Source organism: Mytilus trossulus, chromosome 6 (assembly GCF_036588685.1).
Source record: "Mytilus trossulus isolate FHL-02 chromosome 6, PNRI_Mtr1.1.1.hap1, whole genome shotgun sequence".
Lineage (NCBI taxonomy): Eukaryota > Metazoa > Mollusca > Bivalvia > Mytilida > Mytilidae > Mytilus > Mytilus trossulus.
Window position 1 is genome coordinate 85,965,520 of NC_086378.1, and position 21,771 is coordinate 85,987,290.

Consider the following 21,771-nt stretch of genomic DNA (forward strand, 5'->3'; position numbering starts at 1 on the left):
TTTATAATTACAGTATAATCAATTTATAATTTGTTATTTTAATTTTGTTATTTGATTTTGCTATGTGGTTACGAACTTTCCGAATTGATTTACCTCTAAGTTCAGTATTTTTGTGATTTTACCTTTTAACTATTGTCAGTTAATTGTCTTAATACTGTATGCCATAACTATTTAATGTAAATGTGTTTGTGCTAATAAATATTGTCTATTGTCTATGTTGAACGTAAGAATTGTTCAAAATAGTTTTCTAAAAGTGATGCCAGTGAACTTTAATAAAACATGCATGCATTGTTTTATCATTCAGGTTGAAAAACATGTAATATTTATCAATGCAGGTTAGTCAAAACATGTTATAGTTATCAATGCAGGCCTTTTTCGTCCTTTTGATCTAAAACTGTTTTACAATTTCAGTGACAGGTTAGCAGTTGAATCCATATTTTATGTTTAACCCTGAGAAGAGTCGTTTATAAAATGTGTTTGTATATCGTGTCATTTAACAATAAATATACCAAGTACATGTACACTGTATTAATGTCACTTTTATTCATTGGTGAAGGTCGTACTATTAACTATAGCTGCTTACGTCTACTAGTACGTCATAGTGCTCTATTTACATGCTTAGTTCTAATTCCCTACATTTGGTAACCTTCCATATCAATATAATGGTACTTTCCAAATTGATAGTTTAAACATATCTATCTATATTTGATTTGGAAAGAAGTTATTGCAACTTATAGTAACGCCTTTCCACTTTGCGAGTGCTGCCTTGAAGCGGCACTAGCCTGCTATTTTTCTTAATCTACCAGGCTTTATTTGACCACACCATAATGTTGGCACGTGACTTACCTCTGTTTTATCATAAACAGTGTATGTAATTGGATTTACAATTTTACTAATAAATGTAGCCAACAACAACCCAGCTATCATAAATGGTGCCACGTATTTCCAGGTGATCTTCCAATATCGACTGATAGGAGATCCTATCATTTGCCTAACATCTTCTGCAAACCTGAATTTTAAACAAAGCACATTTTAGTTTTATAATTTTATCTTTAATTGAAATCATAAATTAAGTATTCAAAGTTTAATAATTACTAAACTCCAAAGAAAATTGAAAACGGAAAGTTCCTTATAAGTCACTTTCAGCTGCAGCTGCCATCAATTTAATAAAAGAAGGGTACATTTCGTATTTTCAATTCTTAACTTCAACATGCAGCAACTTTCAAAGCAAAGTTCTTTTACAGCCGAATGTGATCGCTTTATCATAGAGTAAGAGAGATAAAAATGAAGTGTGTTTTCAAATATTCAATCCATTTCATCTAAATTATAATAATAATGTGTAATAATTTGAAATTACACGGTAAAACAATGCAATAGTCTCTTTTTTTATTTCACCTTTAAATATCCTATCAATATAAACGAACAATAAAACTAACCTGTCTACTCCATACACCCATCCTATAGAAATACTTTCAAATAAGGCCACTGTGATTAATGGAAATGAACCTGCATAGGAATCAAACAAGGCTACCCAGTAGGAACCGCTTCCGAGAACAAAAATCATTCCAATACAACAACTCACTAAACATAATATACCTAGAAAATGAATAAAATAATATGCAGGTCCTGTACCACATAATGAAATGTAGCAGTTGTTATCGTTTAGTCTGTTTCAATGTTTGTTGGCATATTTTTTTGTAGCAGATCTGTTTTTCTCTTGATCCGTTGTTTTTCTCTTATAGTTGATGTATATCCCTCGGTTTTATTTTGTGACCCGGATTTGTCACACACACGAGTTTTCTTTTAATCGATTTATGACTACTGAACATCGGTATTTTACTGTTGTCTTTATTGATGTCAACCTATATGTTGTGGTCTCTCTTGGCATTAACAATCCTACACATAACTGGATTATTATCAGTGAAGAAAGTGTATGAGAACTTAAGACGCAGCTAAGATTTAAAATTCTTTAATTGGATTCTTGAATTATTATTCCACATACCATAGTATGGGTTCGCATGACATAGTAGACGACGCTTACTCGGTCTACATTCCCTGTTTAGCTCCTTTCGGAGGTCTTGCAATTCTCTCAGTTTTATATTTGTTACTTGGATCCGTCTTCTTAGTCAGATTTTGAGATTTTAACATCAGTAAACTGCTGTTGCATTTATTCATATAACATCAGACGTGTTAGAAAACTTTACCAAATAGAAAAGTGGGGATTTCGTTTTCATCTTTTTCTAAATTTGAGCAACATCTTCTACTGAAATACTTTTATAAATTAATGACAGTCGAAATTTACTCCAAATTGGTCTAAAATGATTGATAGATATTACAAAAATGAATGAATGTGATTGTCTTGTCTATTTGATAGTACATACCTGATACCAACCATTTCTTTTGAAGTATCGGTACACCTTGTATGTCATAGATAGATGTTGTGACACCTTCCAAAGTCCCAAACTCACTGCCGATACCAAGGGACAGGAGCATCAAAAAGAAAATAATCGACCAGAATGGCGCTGATGGACCAAATTCGACAATGGCCTGCGTAAACACAACAAATGCAAGACCCGTTCCTTCTGCTGCCTACGAAGTAAAAACAAATGTAATGCAAAGTTATTTTAATTTATTCTATAATTGCTGAACACTTTGTGATCTTTTATTAAAATTGCATTCCCAATATTTTAACTTCTACAAAGGGAAGACAATACCAATGGGCAATCTCAAACTTTGAATTGAAGATCCTAATTAAAAGTGAAATGGTGAACAAAGAACAAACTACAGCTCAAAGAACTCTTCCAATAACATAGGGTGACCTCAGGTTATTTAGAAGTTTTCTTAATGGTTGACCTATATGATATGTTTTGTATCCAACTCACGAGCGTCGTGTTTTCGAAGTCATTGATCTTTTAATAGCAAAATAGCCGCCTGCTCTGTAATTTTACCAATTATAACATATACCCTATTGCCACATTTTGAATGAGTATGGCTTCGCCCTGCGGGTGATGCATGCATTGAAAGAAACACTTATCCAGTCGAGGCACACGGTGTTGCACCTTGAGGACATGTGGTTCCCTCATGCTGTGTGTGTTGCCTTGGTGTTTCTCCTGAGTTATAATAATTGAACTTCGGTAAACTGTCATTGCCTTAATTTTGACAATGGTAGACTATGTTTATAAACTTATAGGGTACATGTGTGTTATATTGTCTTAGCCTCAAAGAAATATGATGGTTCAGTGGTATAGACATCGGGATCTTTATAAAATTTACCTTATTGAGATCATCTTTTAAATCACAGTACCAGAATTGTTTGCCCATCAATGTTTCATTAAATAATAGATTCTTTATGGATGAATTAGTCTGGTAATCTTGTAGATATACTTCTCTAGTAAGTTCACTAGAGTTCAGATTGGGGTACATATTTAGTAACTGGTTTATATTTCTGTAATATAGAATATTCATTTCTTCAATTGGTGTTGGTGTTTAAAGAGGGATATCGATTGATTGATTGATTCTCTTTATTTCCTTCATTATACTGAAGATTTACTTTTTTATATGTTTTGAGAAAAAGAAATGAATTGTTTGGTTATTCCTCCTGTAAACTTAGTTTGACACACCTAGTGCTCATTTCGAAAAGAACTGCAACTGTGTTCAGTGGTGCTCGATATAAAGTGTTGCAGTGGTTTGTTTTGTGGTAGTTTTACTTTTTCCCCCTTTGACACGATATTGTCAGTTCATTTTTAACTTATATACCTTGGACTTTGTCGTCAATATCTTCCGCGTCTCGTTTAAATGAACTCACAAACACAAAAAAACATATCTTGAACTCTGAATATATGGTGGGCGATTTATTCATATATATACTCATGTTACGCTTTTGTTAAAAATATTTAATCATAAAAAAATATCTTATACACGAATTCCATGGAATGTGACGTCGACGTAAGATCTTGAGCCATGTGAACTAGTAATTACACTATGTACATATACATAGTTCCTCACACGAAATTCTGTTGTCCGAATAATAATATTGAAGAATCCGATTCTACGTTTTAGATTAATAAAAGTGTTTTTTATTCTTACCTGTCCTGACAAGTTTCAAACATTAGCGTTGCTTTAAACCCAAGAACTGAAAATATTACAGTCGAGGAAAAAATAGCGGTAAACCAATTTGTCAATGCCACAATAATAGCGTCCCTTTGACAATTGTTATTTCTGGGATTATAACTAGAGAAAGCTATAAGTCCCCCGAATCCTAAACCAAATGAATAAAAGATCTGTGTAGCGGCATCGAGCCACACTTGTGGATCTCCAAGTCTTTCAATCTGAAATAGAATTTAAATTTTGTTATTTTTTTCAATTCTAGTTAGTAAATAATAACACAATTCGAGCAAAGTGTGTACAGATTTTATTTTGTGGGTTCAAAGGATATATTTTGTCTCCATGGCGGTATTTTGTTTTTCTCACCGCCAAACTAGATTGTATACATCGCATTGTCTCCATGTATGATTCATGAGCACAATGAAATGAGAATTCGTTTCGAAAGATGTCCAAAAAGTTATGAGATTTTTACGTTGTAGTTTTAGAAGATAAAATATAGAAAATTGACCAATCAGAACCAACAGTTGAATCTGGTGGTCAAGTTTTCTCTATTGATGCCTATAATTTAACATCTATATAGTTTTGGTTAAACTAAACACAGTTTACGTAGTGATCATGAAAATGCGAAAGTGAGCTCTCATTCTCTCTCAAGGCTGTTCATATTTGGTAAACCTATATATTTTTGAATATTATGGGTTGACTTCTTAATGGATTTGTGTTTTGATCGCTGTCTCAACGATGAAATCATTCAATTTTCTTTTATTCATATATGACATACAATTAGACTTTTACAATCCCATTCAATAAAAGCTTAATACGCATTTATTCAAGATTTATGGACTTTACATAATAAACGTAATAAGATCCTAATGCATATTTTATCTAAAAATGCTGATGTTTCTAACGGTCAATGTCGCTCTTGAAGAGATGTTTGTACAGTTGAAGGCTTTTACAACAATGATACTGAAGAAATACTTTATTGCACTTGGACTCGAGTGTTTTGTTCAAGGTTGAACTCAGATAAATACATAGTTCCAATTTTAAGACATGATAAGAACTCTTTATGACAATACAAATGGTACTTTTACTCAGAAATAGAATTATTAGTTTATTACTTGAAGACAGTTCAAAACCAACTATGACAAACAGGTTTACTATGTAAATAACTTACTAATGCAAGCGGAATTTCAGATACGGCGATTGACGCACATTTCCAAAAGTTCCCGAAGAACTAATCTATTTTTTATCGAAGCTGCGTTTTCCAGGCAATACGGCTTGATATCATTTAAAGTTATATTTCTTTACAGTCTAGAATTTTCAAACACATTAATGGAGAAATTTTTGTTTTAAATAATGCACCCAAAATCAATAACTCTTGTATTCAGACGACTTTTATTTAAAAACACTTACGGTGCTAGTGCACCGAAGAGTCATGTATTCATTTACGAAAAATATTTGTTTGATCACTCAAATCAAGTCGGTGCGTCTCCATTGGCAGTTTTTATCTCACGTTTACTGAAAATCAGGATATATTTATTTGGAAAGTGGAATTGTCACGATTTTATCATCGTTTATTCTTTGACACAATATTGTTCAACTTGCAGCTATGCTTTTATGCCTTTTGTCGTACCGATATATTGTAAAATGTACTTTTCTATACTGATTTTCATTATAACTTAAATAAATTGAGAATGGAAGTGGGGAATGTGTCAAAGAGACAACAATCCGACTAAAGAGCAGATAACAGCCGAAGGCCACCAATTGGTCTTTGTTTGTGTTTACTTACTTATTCCACCGATGGGATTATTGAAGAACAATAACGGGTTTGAGTACCTGGGGAAAACCTTGTTTAACAGCTACACATACTAATGGGCCTCTCGTAAAGTCAACAACGTCGTCAGTTGGTGATTATGAAGTTGCTTAAAGACAAATCCCTCTATTGTTTATGCGCATATACAAGCGCAACAGTACTATGCCGTCAGCGTTTTATGACGTCGTATTTTCCGCGAACTCAAAATGTTAATGAGAGTTATTCCTCTTTGAGCCGATGGAGAGAGTGACAAACGTTCGTGTTGATAAGTAGATTTTCCTTGAAGGAAATGAAAATTGTTTTATATAATAGACATGTTCCAGAATTGGAAATTAATTATGTGAATTAAGTGTATCTGAAACATTTAACCAATAAAAGTTAACAGCAAATGATAAAATATATGAATAAAAAGAGAGTCAACTAAACAGCAAACTAACAACTGTCAAGAAACAAAAACAAATCTGGATACTCGACAACAAGATTGAGGGAGATAGATAGGACTTTTATCGGGACTCCAGGATCGGGTGTTTTTAAGCTCGGGATTTCGGGATCCGAGAATCTTTTTTAACTTTACTTTTTTTAAATTTGGGACCTCCGGGATTTCGAAATGGGTCAATCATATTATAATATAAAACTAAAATCCATAATTTGCTTCGTGTATGGACTTATCTGTTCTATAGAGACCATCTCTTTGGTAGCCTAGGTTGTAAATTGTATTTATATTTCCACAAATCATAAAGAAAGTACGAAAATCATCAATCAAAATTCAATGTATCTATAGAATTAGAACCTTACGTACCTACAGTGGCGGATCCAGAAATTTTCATAAGTGGGGGCCCACTGACTGACCTAAGAGGGGGCCCGCTCCAGTCACGCATCAGTGATTCCCTATATGAGCAACCAAATTTTTTCCCAAAAAGGGGGGGGCGGGATCCCTGCCCCCCCTAAATAATAAATGAAAAATTCTGAACTTATGTCATTTCATTCACTTTTCAATTCTTTTACAAACGCTAAGCTGGTCTTGAAAAGAATGGAATGCTTGTCTCGGAACGTTAAACATCAAACAATCAATTAAATCAAATGCAAACCAGACACGCCGATTGTTGTCAGCAACATTATAAACTGATAATATTCTTTTTGAATGGCTAAGGGAGATAAATCGAACGCATATATTCGACATATATGCAAACGAAACTCAACGTAAGAATACGTATCATTCAACAACCGAAAATAAATTGGAACACCGATGTTTTACCACAAAAATCAAATGCAACATTGCAAAAAGACTATGTAATTGTTAACTGTTGCCTTTCAACACACTGCAATATCGGTGGACATGTGTCATGGATTTTATTATACAAAATTACTGCTCCTTAATGATACGTTCGTCCAGTTTCATCCGTTCGTTAGATGTTGAGAAACCTCTAATATTAAGCGAATACGGAATGAATAAGAACGGTATCAGTCGAGCATTGAAACGGGTAAGGAGCTTGTGAATAAGTAGTTGTCGTTAAAGTGTTACATATTTGTTTTTTATTTATTTATTTTTTGTTCATAAATTAAGCCGTTATTTTCTCGTTTGAATTGTTTTTCATTTGTCATTTCTGGACCTTTTATAGCTTTATATGCATTATGAGATTTGCTCTTTGTTGAAGGCCGTACGATGACCTATTATAAATAGTTCCTGTGTCAATTGGTCTTTTGTGGAAATATGTATTATTTGCTATCATAAATTTATCTTTCAGAAAAATGATGCAAATAAACGTCGTATACATTTTTTTTTATCTTCATGTTCTGTCAAATCATTTGAGTATACGGATGAAACTCTGAAATCAGTTACTTATAAGAATACATTAAACTGACCATGCGCAGATTTATTTTCATATCTACATAAAACATTTTGAATTGTAGATCAGTTTATCTAAGCGTTTAAACTTAAACAAAGATCAGGGTTGCGTTCAATATCGTAGTGGCTACATAGGGCTTCGTAGATTTATGACTATTGAACATGTAGCTAGCCTAGTTACTCGTTCATAAGATCAAAATCTATGTAGCATTACGTAACCCGGTTCATAAAACTACATTTGGAAGTGGTATTTTTAAGTCCGATCTTTCTCATATTTGCAATATCGGCTCGTCGATCTTTATTGTTAGGAGTCTATTGATTTTAAGTTATTATCATCAAAATAAAAAGGAACACCATTCTTAACCGCGAAATTAGAATTCATGATATTGAAAGCAAAGGTCTGTCTTGTCTTTCAGATATACTTTGACTGAACTATGAAATGATATAACAAATGTATTCACTATTCTAAGAAGAATTTCTGTTCAACACATAAGCACTATAAATAACCTGAATAGAAATGTTGTTCATAGAAGCATAATCAATTCGCGTGTACATTTGTTCAACGCATTGTTTTCCAACCACCCACCACATTTATATTACGTGTAGACCTGTGAAACTGACTGAAAACTAAGTACTTCTATCACGTGTAAATTAATATGCATTAATAGTAGTTGAAAACAAACAAACAGCATAACAGCAAATAACGAGAACTGTGTTGTCCGTAATTGGTATAGGAAAAGTATAACGCCCAAAACTGGCGGAACGGCTTTCGACGTTATTTAAGAATTAGCGCAATGTATTCCCGCCATTTCAAATTGTTAACCCTTTTGTAGAAATATCTCTTTTTCCATGCCGGTGACCCCATCTTTTTATTTCATGATTTTATCTAGAAATAAACAACGCATATTCTGTTGAATACTCATCGAGAAATTATTGGTCAATATTTTTTAAACATCATTCTTTCATAGTTATTTCACAATAAATAAAGGCGGGAAAATTATTATAGCAACTTATCGCTATTATTTTGCCCTCAGAAATTGGTAATATTATTAAAATAGTTTGTATTAACAACTTGGTTAACAGAACAAACAAGTTTTATGGGAAACCAACTTAAAAAAAAATATTACACTGCTATTGACTAGAGGTCCCGATTTCCAAATTCCATGAAAAAGACGGCGTTCTAAATCGAAAACGAGGTCGGTGACCCCATTATTTTATTTGCTTATTTTGAAGCTTTTACCTAACCTAAAGTAAATACAAAATATAAAGAAGATATTATTGGTAGATCTGAATAGAAGGATTCGTCTTTAATAAACGTACATATCATTAGTTAAGGACCTCGTATACGCAGTTGCTTTAGAAATGTGGTCATCCTACATGCCCTTAGTTAAGAATCTCGTACGCAATGTAGTTTAGAATTGCGCCTGTCCTAAGTTAAGAACCTCGTTTGAAGTTTAAGAATAGAACAACGTCAGTAGTAATGTTTTTAACACCTAACTTTTTTGTCGTAAATGTTTGGTGGTTTTTATGCCCTATTTATGGGCATTATGTTTTCTGGTCTGTGCGTCCGTTCGTCCGTTCGTACGTTTTTTCGTCCCGCTTCAGGTTAAAGTTTTCGATCGAGATATTTTTTGAATGAAGTTGAAGTCCAATCAACTTGAAACTTATGATGATCTTTCTAATTTAAATGACAAATTAGAGATTTCTCCCCATTTTCACGCGTCATTAAACATAGAAAATGAAAGAGCGGATCGGAGCGGGCATTCGTGTACTAGGGACACATTCTTGTTCTTTAACATTTTCACCACTTAAATAGATTCGGTGCGGTAGAGTTTGTTATGTAAAAATAAGATGTGGTATGATTGTCAATGAAACAACTCTTCGTGTAACAATATGTATATTGAGATATGGTCATTATGTTGGTGGGTTGCTGTCTCATTTATGTACAATAACATTTATCCGTTAATCAATATTTGATTAAATCTGTATGACTATCGATTCCATTAAATAAAACCCTTGTTCTGTAGTTCAGACTCTTTCTTTGACCTACCTATGACCTTTATCTAGATTATATGCTTTGTATTTACAAGTACACTTTCTACTACTTATAATTAATGACATCAACTTTCCTTGTTGTTTATCATAAGTCGGACTATGACATAAAGTACAATGAGATACACCGTTAATGCGTTATGGAATGCAGAATGTTCACGTTTGTCAGTATTATTTAGACGGAAATGTTTTGTCTGTAAATTATGAAAAGGCGCCCTCTAGATAGCTTGATCAGGTTGTTAGACGATCAAAAGTGACATACATGTACTTTCTATGAAATGTACTTTCTATGAATTACCATATGTTATTTCGCTTTTATATGTCGAATAAAATATAAAAATGAGTAAAACTTCATGTAATTGTGTATCGTTATTTTTTAAGCTATAACGAATGATTACGGCTATAACTGGTTAATCTTGCTTCTTGAACCAAATGTCCGAATTCACGTAACTGAGAACAGTAAATAGTTTCATCTCATCCAAAATTTTTCAAACTTTATAACTGCGGCGTTTGTATGGTTATCTTGTCAGGTTTAACCAAACTTTTGGTCCTCATTTATAAGAGTGATTCTTATTTGAATTGTAATCAAATACGAAATCAGGCAATTGCCAGGAATTTAATCAATATTATCAATACATGCACGTGCATGAATAAACACCGCATTTTATTCAAATAGCACTCGACATGCCTTAAATTCCATCAAAAGTAATATACGCCAGTAAATATAGAATCAAGGCACATTATAAGTTATTTTTACCACAGAATTTTTGGAAATAGTTCTAAACTCTTAACAGAATTCACACCTCACCAGAGATATAGAACGCAAAAAGAATCTATTTTCTTTAATCTAGGAAAGATTGGAAAACCACCAAGGCTGACATTTACTAAAATAAGGAAAGTTGGAGATAACAGTGGAGTTTGGAAAAATATATATAACCCTGCGATGCGATCTCAGTATCATATATACAGTGTTCATTTGAAGTTCAGACAACGACACAGTGCAGAGTGGGGTCATAGTGTAAACGTAAAAAAAATATAATTCTCTTGGGCAAAAATAACTGCCATTCAAGGTCGGTATTTTATTAACAGGTGTACATATTGACAAGACTAGTGCAGTCTATCAAAAACACCTGACACAAGCAATCCTTAATCGTTTAAAAAAGTGCATGTTCAACTGTTGTCATTTGTAAATGCCAGTTTATAATGTTTTGTAACGTTTATAACACATTATCGCTATTTTGTGCATTTTTCCTTTGATCTTTTTTTGTGATAATTTTCATATCATGCTACTCGCTTGAGATGGAAAAATTATCGCTAGAAACTAAGGACGCCACGTGCGTTGTTAACGAAATTGACATTGAAATTGACAACGTCGTCATAGGTAAAATAGCGATAAACAGATTATCATTGGTCATCTCAACTCGATTGCTTTTCTCACTTTCGCTGTTCCAGCTCAAGCGAGAAAATCATTCTCGTTGAGATAATCAACGATAATCTATAATTATTTGTTTGGGCAATGTTCTAGCAAGAAAAAGATACACATCGTAGACTTTGGATGTCAAAGATTTACATTGTAGACTTTGGATTACCTTGTAGACTCTAAGTTTGGATTATAAAGATACACTTAGTAGATTTGGTATTACATTGTAGACTTTGGATTACAAAGATACACTTAGAAGACTTAGGATGGCAAAGATATACATTGTAAACTTTGGATTGAAAAAATACACATTGCAAATTTTGAATGGAAAGATACACATTGTAAACTTTGAATGGCAAAGATACACATTGTAATGTTTGGAAATTGCATAAATAAAGGCAACAGTAGTATACCGCTGTTCGACATTCATAATTCGATAGAGAAAAAACAAATCCGGTTTACATACTAACATTGAGGGAAACGTATCAAATATGAGAGAACTACGACACAACAGACACACAACACCAAAATGTAACACACACAGAAACGAACTATAATCGATAATGTAACAATGGCACACCATTCAGACATATTTTTAAGACTATATCTATTCTTATTCTTCTCTTTCTACGATCGGGTAGACACTATACGAGACTTACTGAAAGACCGTGTTGCAACCAAAATTGGACATTGATGTTCAAAACAAAGATCAGCACAGAATACAATTACAAAGTGTGTTAGTTTATATACAAACTAATATACAAAAAAATATTGTAAATATCGTAATATTGTTTTTGTACCAAAAGCAAGCAAAGTTACCTTATAAGGTCGTATATGTATTTAGTTTCAACATCGTTTGCAACGTCTTGGATATTTTGTTCATTTTCGGATCGGATTTATTTAGCTTCATTTTTAAATTTAATTCATTTATAGTAACCCATCATCGTCTACAAAATGCTTCTTTCGATCTGTTGGTTGATATACTAGCAGTGTAGTGTTTAAATTTGTCAGCTTTAAAGACTACTTCCTTTTTTCAATTTACTTTGGAATTCGGTGTTTTTGTTAATACTTTTTTTTATTCATTCATTAAATGGACACAGACACCAACCTTTGGAGTAAATAGATGCAACAGACCATCCGTTGCTCCTCTGAGAGTTATACCACGTCCAAAAAATATAATGAGTACTACGTATGGAAAGGTTGCTGTAACATACACAACCTACAATAAAAATGAATATCATAAATATTACGAAGTCCAGTATAATAGCATCAGTATAAGTTAGATCATTGGGATTCCTAGATTTCTACATCTAGGCGTCCGGAAATTTTGTCGCGATTCCCAGTTAAAAGCATATTTCGGAAGGATTGAGCGGACCGAGAAAAGCTAATTATTCATAGTGACGTAAACAATATATTTGTTAGCTTATCATTATAACGATGAGAGTTTTTCTTGGTCAAAATCTAGTATTTCGAACTTTTTTGAAGATTATAATAATAACGTCAAAAGGTTTGACTAGACTAATGCATATTTTTTCTTCTACTGAATTCATATATGTGCTTATTCAATATTTAAGCTGCTATATTTAACTGTATTATGTATTTTATTTTGTATGTATTTTTGTGCGTTTTCTATTTGTAGTAATACTTTTTGAAGGCCTCATGGAAGATTAACATGTAATTGTAACATGTGTTACCTTCGTTAAATAAAGTATTTTATTATTATTATTATTATTATTATTATTATAACCATTAACCAGATGCTCCGCAGGGCGTAGCTTTTTACGACCGCAGAGGTTGAACCCTGAATGGTTGGGGCAAGTATGGACACAACATTCAAGCTGGATTCAGCTCTAAATTTGGATTGTGATTAAATAGTTGACACAGCATAGGTTTCTGACACAGAATGAATGTGTTCTAATGAACTTAAAATTTTGGTTTTCTCTTACAGCAATTCACTATGCTGTTGAATATTAATCCTCTCAAAAAAATGTTTGAAGAAATTTTCTTTTGTAAAAAAAACTGCTTGTTATCACTGAATGGTAAAGATTATTTTAATTCATCAGTTGGTAGTAAAAAGTGAATATACATTGTATATTGTATATAACAAAGATTTAAGTTGATTCTGGACAAAGAAAGATAACTCCAATTAAAAAAAAATTCTTGCCATTAGATATTTCTTGCTTACTATTCTGGACAAAGAAAGATAGCTCTAATTAAAAAAAAATTGCTATTTCACAATATTGTGCAATTAGATATTTCTTGCCATTGCGCAATACTGTGCAATTGAAAAGACTTGCTATTGCACAATACTTAATATAATAATTTTAGATCCTGATTTGGACCAACTTGAAAACTGGGCCCATAATCAAAAATCTAAGTACATGTTTGGATTCAGCATAACAAAGAACCCCAAGATTTCAATTTTTGTTAAAATCAAACTTAGTTTAATTTTGGACCCTTTGGACTTAAATGTAGACCAATTTGAAAACAGGACCAAAAATGAAGAATCTACATACACAGTTAGATTTGGCATATCAAAGAACCCCATTTATTCATGTTTTGTCAAAATCAAACTAAGTTTAATTTTGGACCCTTTGGACCTTAATGTAGACCAATTTGAAAACGGGACCAAAAGTTAAGAATCTACATACACAGTTAGATTCGGCATATCAAAGAACCCCAATTATTCAATTTTGATGAAATCAAACAAAGTTTAATTTTGGACCCTTTGGGCCCCTTATTTTGTTGGGACCAAAGCTCCCAAAATCAATACCAACCTTCCTTTTATGGTCATAAACCTTGTGTTTAAATTTCATAGATTTCTATTTACTTATACTAACGTTATGGTGCGAAAACCACGAAAAATGCTTATTTTGGTCCCTTTTTGGCCCCTAATTCCTAAACTGTTAGGACCTAAACTCCCAAAATCAATACCAACCTTCCTTTTGTGGTCATAAACATTGTGTTTAAATTTCATTGATTTCTATTTACTAAAACTAAAGTTATTGTGCGAAAACCAAGAATAATGCTTAGTTGGGCCCTTTTTTGGCCCCTTATTCCTAAACTGTTCAAACCAAAACTTCCAAAATCAATCCCAACCTTTCTTTTGTGGTCATAAACCTTGTGTCAAAATTTCATAGATTTCTATTAACTTAAACTAAAGTTTTAGTGCGAAAACCAAGAAAATGCTTATTTGGTCCCTTTTTGGCCCCTAATTCCTAAAATGTTGGGACCAAAACTCCCAAAATCAATCCCAACCTTCCTTTTGTGGTCATAAACCTTGTGGTAAAATTTCATAGATTTCTATTCACTTTTACTAAAGTTAGAGTGCGAAAACTAAAAGTATTCGGACGACGACGACGACGACGACGACGACGCAGACGACGACGCCAACGTGATAGCAATACACGACGAACATTTTTTCAAAATTTGCGGTCGTATAAAAACATTTGAAAGACTAAAGTATACATCTTTTTATATTGACCTCTCAAATAAATGCCTCAATTCTTTCAGTCACGACTGCGTCAGATATGGACCGAATAATTAAGAGAAATAAACATTCGAATATTACTTCACATTAAGTTTTTAAAGGTGACAATCCTGTTTTTAAATAAAATCAGTTGTTCAATCTATAACTATATTTGCGGAAATGAGACAGTAATAGTTATATCACAAAAGAAATTTCGTGAATGGAGATTCGAAAAGGATATCATTTTAATAACGGTCAGATTACTATTATTCTTGATCATGCAGCAAGAAGTAGGACACGAGTGAACCAGAACCACTATTATCATAATATAAATGTAAACATATATAGGTGCCAACTGGTTCAAGTTTTCATGCCTTTATTTCATTTATTTATTTAGTAATTTTTCTGTTCAATCAAAATATATGATATCAATTATTTTAAATGCGTATATGCATTGCTTCTAGAACAACGTATTTGTAAATTTTTGAACAAATAAAGTCCTATTCATGCGTCTAGACCTGTTCTATCCGATTTTGTTTTAAAAAAGGTTAAGAGACTCAGGAGAAAACAAAAACCATCAGTCAAATAAAACAAAAATCAACACCATGGCAAAAAAAATACAAAATAAAGTCTACTAAACACTGCTCACATACTCAAGATTGAGTAACATGAACCCTCCAAGAAAAATGGAAGTTAAGTCTGAGCTCTGGAAGGGTACTTATTACTTGGTTCTTGTTCTAGCAGTTGCACCCGTCGCGTTACTCATTTAAGAGACAAACCGGTCATGCAATTCTATAATTAATGTCTCGTTCTAGGAAAAGATGGCGAGAAAGTGACTTTGACAAGTTGTACACGTATTTGCGTATCTTACAATTAATGTCCCTTTTTTCGATCTCAAAAAGAACTAGTCTAGAAAAGATGGCGAACAAGTTTTAGATTTAGAAAAATATAGGATGATCAGTTACAACATGAACATTAAGAAATAGAAGTATGTATAGTGAGAGAACGTTCGATTCTGTGTGGTTTTTTTTTTATCAAGATTAAACATCATAACGCAAAGTTTTAAGTATTTTAGAAAAATAAGAGTAAAAAGTTTCAATAAAAATGTTGGTGTCATCAAAGTTAAAAGTATGTATTTGCATATAACTTTCAGGTAGCAAGGGATAACTTAAATACATTATTGGGGGTTTGAAACAAGAATAATACTTGAACAAGATTACACCAATGAAACACTGAATATATATTTGATATTAAATAAATATTGATTTAGAACTACATTGACAATTTTTTATTGACAATAATCAGAACGGGGAGGAGAAATATAACCGAAAAACGAGTAAAGTGTCCTTTGAACACACATTCTGGTTTGTGAAATATTTTAAACAATGCTAAATCATGCTGTTCTCTAAGTATGATCTCTATAAACATAATAAAATATATGCACATCTTTCCATTTAACATAACGAATTTTTATTTATTCTAATTATTTACGCTGCTCTCTAAGATTTATTTCTTTAATATATGCACATCATTCCTTATAAAAAATATACGAATTTTGATTTATCTTAAAACACCGTCGTCTATATATACAAAGTATGAACTTGTTTAATGCCAAAAATGTGCAATGGCATGTTAAGGTTAAGTAATGTAGTTTAACAACAGACGATAAAATGTTTGGTCTGCATCGTCAGTTTAAGAAAATCTTACAAGAAGATTAAGTTAAAAAAAAAAATTATATTATCAGCGTATTATATCTTAATCTGTAGTGTAATTAATAACAGTTTTAGACAATCCGGTGCATGACACTATTTGTTACAAAACTTGTTGATTAAACTTTTAAATGTAATGAAATGTTTATGTTTTGATAGTTCATTTATCAAAACAAAGGTATTTAATACATTAAACTTCAATAACATGTTTAGTGCATGGGTTATGCATTTATACACGATTCACTTTGATCTGCATTTTAACCAGAATCAAATGTTATGTTTATGAATGGCGGGAAATTATTTTTTTGCGCCGTGACTTTCATATCCGGCTGCAGGTTGTTCCCAGAGACAAAGAATCCGTAAAAGATAGTATTTAATTAAACGAAAAAGATGATCAAAGGCGATTATAGATGAGTTATAAACTGGTTTAGAAACACATCTTTGTACTTTAATTGTAATTCTTTCGAAATAAATATTTTCCATCAAATTTGGGGCAAATCAAGGAAGCTGATAAGATTACAAGAGCGACACAATGGGTATATATGCTATATAACTAATGTCGAAGATATATAATAGAATTGTTGATCAATCAGACTTGGTTATATTGTCTTCTATTTCGTTGTAGATTCATGTATATATATATTTCATATTTTCCGAACGTGAACTAATTTTTAAGGGATAAGGCCTCTTCTTAAATCTTTCCATTTCATGCATGTGTCCTTTTATTTTGTTATGTTACACTACTATTGCAGGTAAGGATGAAGGTTGGCGCCTGTTGAAGCGTTTAAAACAACATGTTGCATGTGTCTGTACCTGTCTTTAGTCAGGAGCCTGTTCGGTGGTAATCGGGTTTTTTTCGGTTCGGTGTGAACTAAGGATCCGTGTTTGTCCTGGAACTGTTTTAAATTTTAAACATTCACTTGGACGGAGAGTAGTCTCATTGACATTTATACCACATCTTCTTACATGCCTATTCGGTCAACATAGGAGAATAAATTGAAATATCTCCCCTTTTTTATCCCGCAATATAAAGGTTAAGCATTTATAGAAAATTAAGTTCACATGAACTCGATATCCATATCGGCTTTCTATTTATCGGCATTTTGAATAGTTTCCTTATAGTTAATATTATTACAAGGCTCGCTAGATATTCTTGCCGCTAAAGTCCGAAAATAAAAATAAAATATGGTATATTTACTAAGTTTATTTCAACTTAATCTAAACTTGTTAAAGTTTGTTTTGGGATCTAATTCAATAAAAATGTAACCTTCAAGCTTTATCATTACCCTAAATCATCTCTCTAAACATATCATACGTACGTAATGTACTCTGGCATGGGTCGTTGTTTTCTAGTATCATTATGTAAATTACCTAATACCATATCTTGTTAAAAATATCTTTTAAACCAAACTAAATTTTAAATTATTTACAATTTAAGACATTTAAGTTTCTTTCAAATTATTCGCGTTATTGTATAAGTACTGTTAATTGAAGCAGCGATAAAATATGTTACCTATAAAAGAACTGTAAATTAAAGTCATGATATATGTTAACCTACCCCGGATTCTTGGTTACTCGTACGAGAACTGCTGATTGAGGCAATAATACAGATATGACCTATCCTGGTATCCAGGATCCTAGTTAACCGTCCGTACGTTTACTGTTAATATTAAGGCAATGATACAACCTATCCATTAATTTTGGTAATCTGTGCGAGAACTGTTATATACATATACAACTTATCCTAATTCTTGATTTAACTGTACAAGTAATGTAAACAAAGACAATGATGCAACCTTTCCAGGATTACTGGGTACCCGTATGACCACGGTTGATTATATAAATGATAAAACTTTTCTGGGCAGAGGCGGATCCAGCCATTAGAAAAAAAAGGGGGGGGGGCCAACCCAGGACAAAAAAAAGGGGGGGGGTCCAACTATATGTCTTCATTCAAATGCATTGATCGTCCATAAAAAGGGGGATACCCTCCTCCTGGATCCGCCACTGCTGGGATTCTTCCATGTCCTATATATTGATTTGACTGTTTTACCACTCATTTTTTTCTTTTAGTTAACAATTTACAAGTAGGTGATGTTTTTCATATTAACCTTATAATAGCAAGATTCTGTGAAAGTTTCGTGAACGTATGTCAATGCAGTCAGGAGCAGTTGTGGACACCAATGTAGGACATATAGGACATGCAAGACAGAAGTACATACAGACGAACAGAGAAGCGAACTGACGAATAGACATTTACCCAATCACTATAAACCTGCCTCTCATGGATAATTCGTGTAATGCAAAAAAGAATATCCAAATCATTTTAGAAAGTTATCAGTGATAATGATTCCGCTATAATTAGCTGGATCGTGTACGACATAGGACATAAATCAGATTTGAAAATGGAGTAATGTATCATTTCAAAATATTTAATTAAATAGCTTGTGGTACATAACTGGAGCTACATTATACCTACATACAGCATTTCATTCATTACTATACTTTAAAGTTCTTTTAGTTTTGTTATTCTCGGACTTATATATCCTCTCATTGAACAAGTTTCATTTTGCCAAGCTTATGGTTTTACTCTATTAATTTTGGGACCCTTTATATCTTATTGTTCGGTGTGAGCCAAGGCTCCGTGCTGAATGCCGTGCATTGACCTATACTGGTTTACTTTTATAAATTGTTATTTGGATGGAGAGTTGTCTCATTGGCATTCACATGTGCCACATCTTCCTATATCTGTTAGCTGTTTCACACACCTGTCCCACGTGACTAACTCAAGACTATATAGGCACCGTTCGTGTTATCTACATACTTATCCTTTTCCTTTTAACTTAACTTTAACAATATCTACAACCAATTTCGGTCTAAAACAGTCATACAAACAAAAACATACAACATTGAACATTACAAGTCCAGATTAATTGACTTGATTAAACGTAAGGATTACAGGCTTAATGTGTTTATAAAAATAAAATATATCATACATGTACATGGTAATGTCTTAAAAGCTAAGTTCAAACCGCCTTTCTAACTTTACAGCCATCTGACACGCTCAGAGCTGACAGTTCGGCAAGTCGGAGATGTATAAATGTAGAAGCAGTAGTCCTTCAAACGATTTCCGAAAACTAAGAGAATGTTTGAAGATACCAAAGGGATATTCAAACCATGAGACAAAAACAAACTGACGCCATGGCAAAAGACAACAACAACAACAACAACAACAAAATAGCAAACATCCCTTGTCGGTCAAATTCTTTAAACGTGTTCAAAGTAACTAAGTCGAACATAAATTATAAAAGTTGTTGGAACATTTTCAGAACTATGACTTAGTCATTGACAAAACAAGAAATATACCAGCATATTACATCTACTAAAAATAACGTGTAATTCAGTTTTAACTTGCGTAATCAGAGATAACTTTTGTCTGTCTTACAGAAATCTTTCTCTCTCAGAATAGAAAGGAATGCAGGAATGTTTGTTTACAATCAAAATGTTAAATGATTATGTTTTTCTGATCTGTTTTCTACAACACGATGAACGATAAACATAATGTTTGAGAACTATTTGTTCGCTTAATCATGCTTAATATTCGCTGTATCGTGCCTAGGTGTACACTCAGGCATATTCGTTTAATAATGCTTAGTTGTACTGTTGTACTGTTGGGCTGTAAACGTATTTTTGTTCCGCCTAACAGAATCCAATACGGTTGAAAATGAACACGGAAGGCATATACATGAGATATGATATGATAGCAAATGAGACAGCTATCCACTAGAGACCAAATGGCTTGGATGTTAGCAACTTTATGTTGCCGGATTGCCTTCAACAATGAACAAAACCCATGCCACATAACAAGCTATAAAAGGACCAAATATATTAAATGGGAACAGAGGCAGATGCATGATGGTCAACATAATATGTTTGAAGGCCGTACTTTAACCTATAATGGTTTACTTTTTAAATTGTTACTTGGATGGAGAGTTGTCTCGTTGGCACTCATACCACATCTTCCTATTTCTATATGCTCAATGTTAAAGGTATTCTTCTGATTTTGAGAAGAAAACTAGCAATGGAAGCGCTGTTCCTTTCTTTTTTCGTATAAGTTCACGCAGTGACTCTGTGTAATAGATAATATCCTTTCATTTCTATCAAATTGTAAAAAGTTAAAACGAATTAAATCCGAAACAAAACACAAATTGGGTTTGAATGCAGCAGCCGAACCCGTCATGAGTGTAAACTTATTCAATTTTACCATACCTTGCCTGGGGATTTTATCCCTTTTCATATACAGGCATTAATAACTGCCCAAGTAAACCATACCTTGCCTGAAGATTTCATCCCTTTCCATATACAGGCATAAATAACTGCCCACGTTAACCATACCTTGCCTGAGGATTTAATCCCTTCCCATGCACAGGCATAAATAACTGCCCAAGTTATAACCACAACTTGCCTGAAGATTTTATCCCTTACCATATACAGGCATAAATATCTGTCCAAGTTAACCATACCTTGCCTGAGGATGTTATCCCTTTCCATATACAGGCATAAATAACTGTCCAAGTTAAGCATACCTTGCCTTAAGATTTTATCCCTTTCCATATACAGGCACAAATAACTGCCCAAATTAACCATACCTTGTCTGAAGGTTTTATCCCTTGCTATCAATTCTAGTTTACCATACCTTGTCTGAATATTTTATCCCTTCCTATCAATTCTAGTTAAGCATACCTTGCCTGAAGATTTTATCCCTTTCCATATACAGGCATAAATAACTGCCCAAGCAAACAGCAGACATAGTAACATTTTCCATTTAATGCCATCACTTTCATCGATTCCTGGTGAAATGTCTAGAGCTTGTCTGTACCAAAAGTACGAAGTTGGTCCTCCTTTTTCGCACTCTATATCTTTTATTGTACCGTTTATTCGCTCACAGTCAGACCACGGTAGTGGATATTGAAAAGAGTTGGCAACATAGTAAAAGCACCACATTATAATGGCATTGTAATATATGCCCACCATGAATGATGTCACAGCACTGGCAACGCCAATGCCAGCCAGATACGGATGAACTTTCGTCCAAACGCCGATGCTGCCTCGCCGGAAGTGCTGTCCGACGGCAAATTCGAGGTAAAGTAGTGGCATTCCTTCGATGAACAACATAATGAGGTAAGGGATGAGAAATGCTCCTGAAAAAAATGAATGATGATTTTAATTGAATTATCGTTTCTCAAGATATCCAAGCATGATGACAGGGAATTGTATCTGTATTATTTTGTTAACCAATACAACCTTATTGAATGTATAAATATACGAATCCTTTAACGAGTTGGTGCAATTGTTTTATATGAA

The 21,771-nt window shown here is 33.0% G+C and overlaps 1 protein-coding gene across 1 annotated transcript in view; it reads right to left on the reverse strand.

Annotated features, from left to right (window-relative positions):
* LOC134722086 (sodium- and chloride-dependent transporter XTRP3-like) overlaps positions 1-21,771 on the reverse strand; it is a 30,401-nt gene that overhangs the window by 5,879 nt on the left and 2,751 nt on the right. Inside the window, exons 2-8 of the mRNA XM_063585556.1 lie at positions 21,151-21,608; positions 12,341-12,451; positions 4,087-4,328; positions 3,274-3,445; positions 2,382-2,589; positions 1,437-1,596; positions 847-1,009 (exon numbers count right to left, since the gene is read on the reverse strand). Of these exons, the coding sequence (XP_063441626.1) occupies positions 847-1,009; positions 1,437-1,596; positions 2,382-2,589; positions 3,274-3,445; positions 4,087-4,328; positions 12,341-12,451; positions 21,151-21,608 (1,514 nt within the window). The remainder of the gene's footprint in view (positions 1-846; positions 1,010-1,436; positions 1,597-2,381; positions 2,590-3,273; positions 3,446-4,086; positions 4,329-12,340; positions 12,452-21,150; positions 21,609-21,771) is intronic.